We start from the raw sequence: 7,020 nt of genomic DNA, 5'->3' as shown, positions 1-7,020 counted from the left end.
ATTACCTTGATTTTAATTTATGTTCCTCAACTACTCTAATATCGAACAAGTTCGCCAAGAAAGCACTAATATTATTTCACGGTCCTATTTAAACTGTTCTTTCACAATGAGGTTTTTGCATAACCGAATACCAGAAAGTGGCAAAGACACAACCATATTGGTAGAAGCGTAAGTAACATAATAACTATAACCATTAACAAAAATTGTAACCGCACTGATTTCAGAGTTATTGCACCACCCAGATTTAGTTCCGCAGCGTCTAAAATATGACGAAACTTAAATATAGTAATGCCAAGGACGATAATATACTACTGAGTCCAATTGCGAAAAAAAGGGTTCGGTTAGAAAATTTTAACCATAGGATATGTCATACTTACGATGATTACGTTACTTATAGTACAAGTGAGCAAGGATTAAGAAATTTAAATATCAGAAAATTTAATATTATACAGTCTGTATAGACATAATATACTTAATACTCAAATGTCCGTGACCTCTTGTTTATGGACGAATTTTAAATTCGTAATATAAGACCGGTTTTGCATTTAATTAACTCCGAGACGATGGTTGTCTGTAGAATAGAGTGATTATAAAAGCGAATACGTTGACCATGTCAGGTTTTCGTAAGGCATTTCGTAAGCCTAACGACTTCAAGTTTTACTTGTAGGTAATTAACAACTTGTACATCAAATACACTCGACGTATTCTCTAGACAATTTTACGTAGCTTTCTTAACCTCCACATCATAGCCTATTTAGGTATTTGACCTCCAAGTTGGAAGCTGTAATAAACGGTCCCTTTTTGTACCTTAATTACGGTGGTTTAAGTTTAAAAAAGAATAAATGTGTAACAAAATTTGTTAAAAGGTGTTTGATAGTTCACTGACTAGGAGGCATCGAGTGGCTTCGTCACCATGTCACTCATGTTCTATTTCAGTCTCTTCGTGCTTATAACTTTGGGAGTTTGTCGCGATACCCACACGTACGAACAATTATTAATTAAAACCAATAACGGCTGGGTGAGAGGAGTAGCGATGGAGTTGTCGGGCAAGAGGGAAGTGGAAGCCTTCTTAGGAATACCGTACGCGCAGTGTCCGACTGGACACTTGAGATTCAAGCACCCTCAACCAGCGTTGCCGTGGACAGGCGTTCTCAACGCAACGAAATACGGGAACTCGTGCTACCAAATGTCATTCGCTCGATTTGACATTCCCGGGATTAAAAACTTCTACCCCCGAACTCCACTGAGCGAGGATTGCCTCACTCTGAACGTCTTCGTCCCTCACCCGAAACCACTGCACTCCACCGTGATGGTCTTCATTCACGGAGGAGGTTTCGCCATTTCGGGCACGTCCGCCGCGTTCCACGACGGAAGTGTCTTGGCCCGAGAGGAAAACCTCGTCGTTGTGACCATGAATTACCGGTGAGTATACGACAGCCAATTTAAGAAAAGCCGATTTATCGCGGTACTGGTTCAAATTAAACCAGTTTCATTAGTACTAGCATATGTAACACAATTACTCATAAGTATGCCACTGTACCTTTATTCCATTCAAAAATCTTCACTAACGGTTTGTTTCACCACAAACCAGTAAAAAGGTGGACTACGTTAGATTTTAACCTTTTTATTCATTCTAGTAATTAATTGTCTATTAACATATGTATTTAAGCCAATGGAAAACCTCTAAATTTAGAAGGAATTTTTTGTGTCGCAGTTTTAATCAGCCCAATGTAGCTTTATTGAAATTCATAAACTCGCTCAGTTTGTGCGGATGAAGTTAATTAAGGAGTAGTTTAGAAAAAGAAAAGATTGGGGAAAATGATCAATACGGTTCAGTGATCGCTTTCCGAAAATGGAACAAGTCGTCGAAGTGGGATATTCCACCAGCGTTATTAAAACCCATACCAATCCTAGAAGAGTTAGGCCTAGACTCAAAAGAATTTGCAAAGTTCCAACCTTGTAGATGCCCCAGAAAAGCTCAACCTGAAGTTCCAACTATTTTTTCCAATAAACCTGCTTCTTTTATTTGACAATGCAAATTTATTTTAGAACCTGAGTCTCCGAAAACGTCATTAATTTGCAAATTAATTGCATTATATTGTAGTTCATTGTAGCTCCTAAGCCTTGGTTGTTCAAACAGCTTTGTTTACAAAAAAAAAAGACCGTCGGTTTATCAGACGTAGAGCTAATTGCGCGACGGCATTTGAGATTCGATGACGTCAAAAATGACATCATGTATTACGTCGGGTACGGATGACGCAATATCTGTTAAACAAACCGATAGTGAAGAAATAGAGCTAGTCGCATACTTATGAGTAATTATGTTACATATGGTACTAGTGTTGTTAATTTTCCGGAAAAATGAAATGCGGAAAAAATTCCGGAATATTTCCGCAAATCGGAAAAATAAAAAATTGAAACCAATTACTTTTTAAGGGTTTTTAACTTTTTATCGATATAAAATGTCTAATATCAGTAAACATAACTACAAAATATTAATAGTGTTACATTGTTAATCAGTTTAAACTAGTCTAAAGGTTTAGTTTTACTTTCAAATTCGAAAAAATGAGGCGAAAATGCAGCTTTATTTAAATTTGCAAACAATATATTAGACTAATCATGGAATGAAAACTTTTTTGATTTTTTTCGGAAAAATACGGAAACTTTTCCCACTTACAACACTATGTATTACCCTGTTACATTTTGATAGGTTAGCGTCGCTTGGGTTTATGAATTTGGATCACCCTGAAACAGACGTCAACTGCGGACTGATGGACCAATTATTGGCTCTGAAATGGGTTCGGGACAACATCGGGGCGTTCGGGGGCAACCCCGATGACGTCACCTTGTTCGGACACAGCACCGGAGCGATCAGCGTCGGATATCACCTGATGTCTCCTCTTTCGAAGGGCCTTTTTAAGCGGGCCATCATGGACAGCGGAACTCCGGTCACTGAATATTTGTTACTCGAAAAGGCCCAAGTTAAACAATTTTCGTTTGAGGTAAATTTCCGAACTTATTTCCTCCCGGTAATTCTCTGAAAAGTGACGAATCCCAGATTTGAGATTTTGAAAATATTTTGAAGAAAATGTTGAGGGTCACCCTCAAATAAATGAAAATAAAAAATGATAATAAAATAACATTTAAATTAGTGTTCAGGGGAGGATTTAGGCATGTTCTTTATGGGCTGCGACCCAGGGGCCCATTCAATCATAGTGCCCCCTTCGCAGTCAAAAAATTAATAAAATCAATTTAATTTAAAAATTTAAAAATAAATGTTTTATAAAATGGCGTATGAGTCGCCACAACTCACCCAAAGTTAGGTAGGCACCAATTAGTAACCCGGCCACCTGTATTAATTGCTTTAAAAGTCGCTTGATGACTTAGGCCTAAGGTGGTGCCTATAGGCCAGCGGTTCCCAAAAGGTGTTGACACTTTGCACGCTGAACTGGTCGAGCTCAGCGTGTTGACACTTTGCACGCTGAACTGGTCGAGCTCAGCGTATTGACACTTTGCACGCTGAACTGGTCGAGCTCAGAGTGTTGACACTTTGCACGCTGAACTGGTCGAGCTCAGCGTATTGACACTTTGCACGCTGAACTGGTCGAGCTCAGGTGTTGACACTTTGCACGCTGAACTGGTCGAGCTCAGCGTATTGACACTTTGCACGCTGAACTGGTCGAGCTCAGGTGTTGACACTTTGCACGCTGAACTGGTCGAGCTCAGCGTGTTGACACTTTGCACGCTGAACTGGTCGAGCTCAGCGTATTGACACTTTGCACGCTGAACTGGTCGAGCTCAGCGTGTTGACACTTTGCACGCTGAACTGGTCGAGCTCAGCGTATTGACACTTTGCACGCTGAACTGGTCGAGCTCAGCGTGTTGACACTTTGCACGCTGAACTGGTCGAGCTCAGCGTATTGACACTTTGCACGCTGAACTGGTCGAGCTCAGCGTGTTGACACTTTGCACGCTGAACTGGTCGAGCTCAGCGTATTGACACTTTGCACGCTGAACTGGTCGAGCTCAGCGTGTTGACACTTTGCACGCTGAACTGGTCGAGCTCAGCGTGTTGACACTTTGCACGCTGAACTGGTCGAGCTTTGAACACCTTTTTTTGATTCTAGATAACGTTTTTTTTTAAATTTTAAAATTTACGATTTGGCGAAAACTTACGAAAGTATACTTTATTTCGTCCGAAAAATTACGTGGCCGTGCTATTTGTTTCAGATGGGGAAGAGATTGAATTGCTCGGATCTGTCGAGCACCACGGGCCTCCTCAGATGTTTCAAAATGGTGGATGCCAAGACACTAATAAAAAGCGAACCAATCAGGAGGTTGCTTCCTTTTGTTTTCACTCCGGTGGTCGATGGTGAATTTTTGGTGGAAAGTCCAATGAGCGTCTTCGGATCATCTCCGCCTCGCATCACGAATGAGGTGGACGTCATGACGGGTGTCGCCAAGAACGAAGGGGCGATGTTCCTATCACTGATAATTCCACTCGTTTTCGTACCGCTGTTCGACAAAGTCGGTTCATATTACGAAGAATTTTTAGAAGTAGTGCACATTTGTCTACCCGACCAGTGCGAACGAGTCTACGAATCCATCAAGCATCTGTACACGGATTGGGAACACTTCAACTCGTCGTCGTGTAAGCCCTAGATTAAGGATTGAGAGACACCAGAAGTAAATGAACCGAAGTTATCAGACTGCTATACTCCCTATGTGGGAGGCGTTTTCCTTATGAAGTTACATTTTGACCTCGAATTTGAAATTTTTTGCGCTCCTAGGCTTAAAAAAGGTTTTTGTTTTTATGAAACCATTTTTTTATACATAGAAATAGCTAAACCCACAATTCCTATGTGCAATTTATCACGGTAAAAGACGAGGATGGAAATTAGCTTTTATTTAACTCGATTTTCTCATCATTTGCATAAGGAAAACGCCCTCCGATTCTGAGCGCTATTTCAATAACTTCGGTTCATTTACTTCTGGAGACACGAGTTCAAAATTTCCATTTGTTTTCAGCAAACCTGAAAAGCGCCGACGATTTTCGGTCCGATTTCGAGTTCAAGTGTCCTTGGAATGAGTTCTTGGAACGCTACTCGACTCTGAAGGGCCCCAAGACGTACGCTTATTACTTCACGTATCGGTCTCCACATAGTGATTTCGCCAAATGGATGGGCACCACTCACGGAGAGGAACTGCGATATCTCACGAGTGACATGGTCAAAAGTGACCGTTACGACCAGAAGGATCTGGAATTCGGAAAGCGACTGAGGCGATATTGGGCCAACTTTGCAAGAACGGGGTATGTTTTAGAACGATTTCATTTTGGTTTATTGCGAAACAGCCTTTAGTGAATCTAATTATATTTCTAGAGACCCTAACTTAGGGTCAAACTCCAATGACGTGCCTACAATTTATTGGCCAGAATACGATTCGCGGAAGAAAAACATTCTGGTTTTGGAACCCGACCATGAAAAATTCTACGAGCTGTCTCAAACTGAAACTGAACGCTGCCTGTTCTGGAAGAACCTCTACCCTTTACACAAGCAACTTAAAAAGAAAAGACAATGACCATAAGCGAACCAGTACTTTTAACTCGGCGTTAAAACAGCAAACAGAGTAAGGTGCGGTTTAACTGGTTTAAGAACAATGAATTGTGTAGTTTAAAGCTTTCTGTTGTTTTTGAAAAAAACATGCATTTACTGTTAAAATTAAAAAAGTCCTGTTTTTAAGATAGTTGCTATTGTAAAGTTCAGTAAGAAACAGTATTTGCTGTTTGCTGCACTTAAAATTTACCACCGTTGCTAAAGGATTAGTGTGTATAAGTTTCAGGTATGGTGTCCGCCGCCGGAGTGTTCACACGATTTATCGCGGTAACGTTAGAGGTACAAAGACACGTTAATCGATTGGAAATATCATGCCCCGCCGGCATTAGTAACATTTGTGAGATCGGGGCCCCGGAAGTGGGGCATTTTCGGAAAAGTTGCAACGGGCTTTCGTTTTGACATGGCAACCGAAAACGTTTTTGACAACATGATTTGGGATTTTTCTATTGAAACCTTAACCTTTTAAAAAATGAAAAAATTTCTAAATTTCTAAAACGTTGAAAAAAAAATTAAATTGATTTTAAAAATTAAATTTAATCAAGTTTAAATGCAATTTTGTCAATTGGGGGACCCTTAAAATCCTTCAGAACCCCATGTTATTTCCAATGGAAATAATCCCAAATCATGTTGTCAAAAACGTTTTCGGTTGCCATGGCAAAACGAAAGCCCGTCGCAACTTTCTCCTTTCAGGTTTTTTAAGGTACATAGACGTGTATATTATACCCGAGTTTGAACAAAATCGGTGATTATAACCTCGGGTCGTCTCCTTGTAAGTTTTCCTAATATCTTAAATATATATTGTTGCTATTTAATTAAATTTCACCATACTAATTATTATATTTGCGTTGTATGTTAATTAAATTGGGAAATTGTTTTAAGGATGAAAGTCTCGAAGCATTACAGTTAACCAAAATAATTTGAAATGCTTAAGTTAAATATTAAATAACATGTTTTAGAGACAAGTCTAGAATAATTTTAAAGTTAATCATTACAAGTGTTTTGGAATCGTTTATGCCAAAAGGTAAATAATTCCCTTCGCACCATTTAAGTCTAACAAAAAAGTCCAAACTAATAAACTAACTAATTAACTATTTAGTTGATATCTCAGCTACATAGTAAGTAAATGAAATAATAAAAGTTTTTAAATGGTTATTAAATTTTTTTATTTAATTTTTTTATTGGAATAATGACATAATAAAAAAATTGGGTTAAAATTAGGGCTTACTGTTATCCGTATAAACCTATCTACGTATTCTTAAGTGTATTGCGTTTATAAAACGGATAGCCCTAAACGCTTAGAATTATCCGTTTACATGAATTATTCGAAACGTGAGGTTAGGATTTTCTATTTCGATTTTTGAACCCCGATTAAAACGTTTAAACGTATAACCTAAAACGGATAGAG

The 7,020-nt window shown here is 39.0% G+C and overlaps 1 protein-coding gene across 1 annotated transcript; it reads left to right on the top strand.

The window, feature by feature from the left end:
* Positions 1-913: 913 nt before the first annotated feature.
* LOC149945539 (acetylcholinesterase-like) lies at positions 914-5,580 on the top strand. The gene is made up of 5 exons (XM_090176599.1): positions 914-1,422; positions 2,711-3,002; positions 4,231-4,651; positions 5,029-5,311; positions 5,382-5,580. The coding sequence occupies exons 1-5, from the start codon at positions 914-916 to the stop codon at positions 5,578-5,580; spliced, it is 1,704 nt and encodes a 567-aa protein (XP_090032725.1).
* Positions 5,581-7,020: the final 1,440 nt, after the last annotated feature.

Source organism: Leiobunum rupestre, chromosome 5, assembly GCF_980474605.1.
Source record: "Leiobunum rupestre chromosome 5, qqLeiRupe1.1.hap1, whole genome shotgun sequence".
NCBI lineage: Eukaryota > Metazoa > Arthropoda > Arachnida > Opiliones > Sclerosomatidae > Leiobunum > Leiobunum rupestre.
The sequence above is the reverse complement of the archived record's forward strand: the minus strand, read 5'-3'. Positions and strand labels throughout refer to the sequence as shown.

What these genes read in the sequence shown, in the direction of transcription:
- LOC149945539 (XM_090176599.1), top strand. Translation starts at nt 914, where the DNA reads ATGTCACTCATGTTCTATTTCAGTCTCTTCGTGCTTATAACTTTGGGA. An exon ending in ACACTTCAACTCGTCGTCGT is followed by an intron (nt 4,652 to 5,028) that starts GTAAGCCCTAGA and finishes ATTTGTTTTCAG; the next exon opens with CAAACCTGAAAAGCGCCGAC. An exon ending in GCCAACTTTGCAAGAACGGG is followed by an intron (nt 5,312 to 5,381) that starts GTATGTTTTAGA and finishes TTATATTTCTAG; the next exon opens with AGACCCTAACTTAGGGTCAA.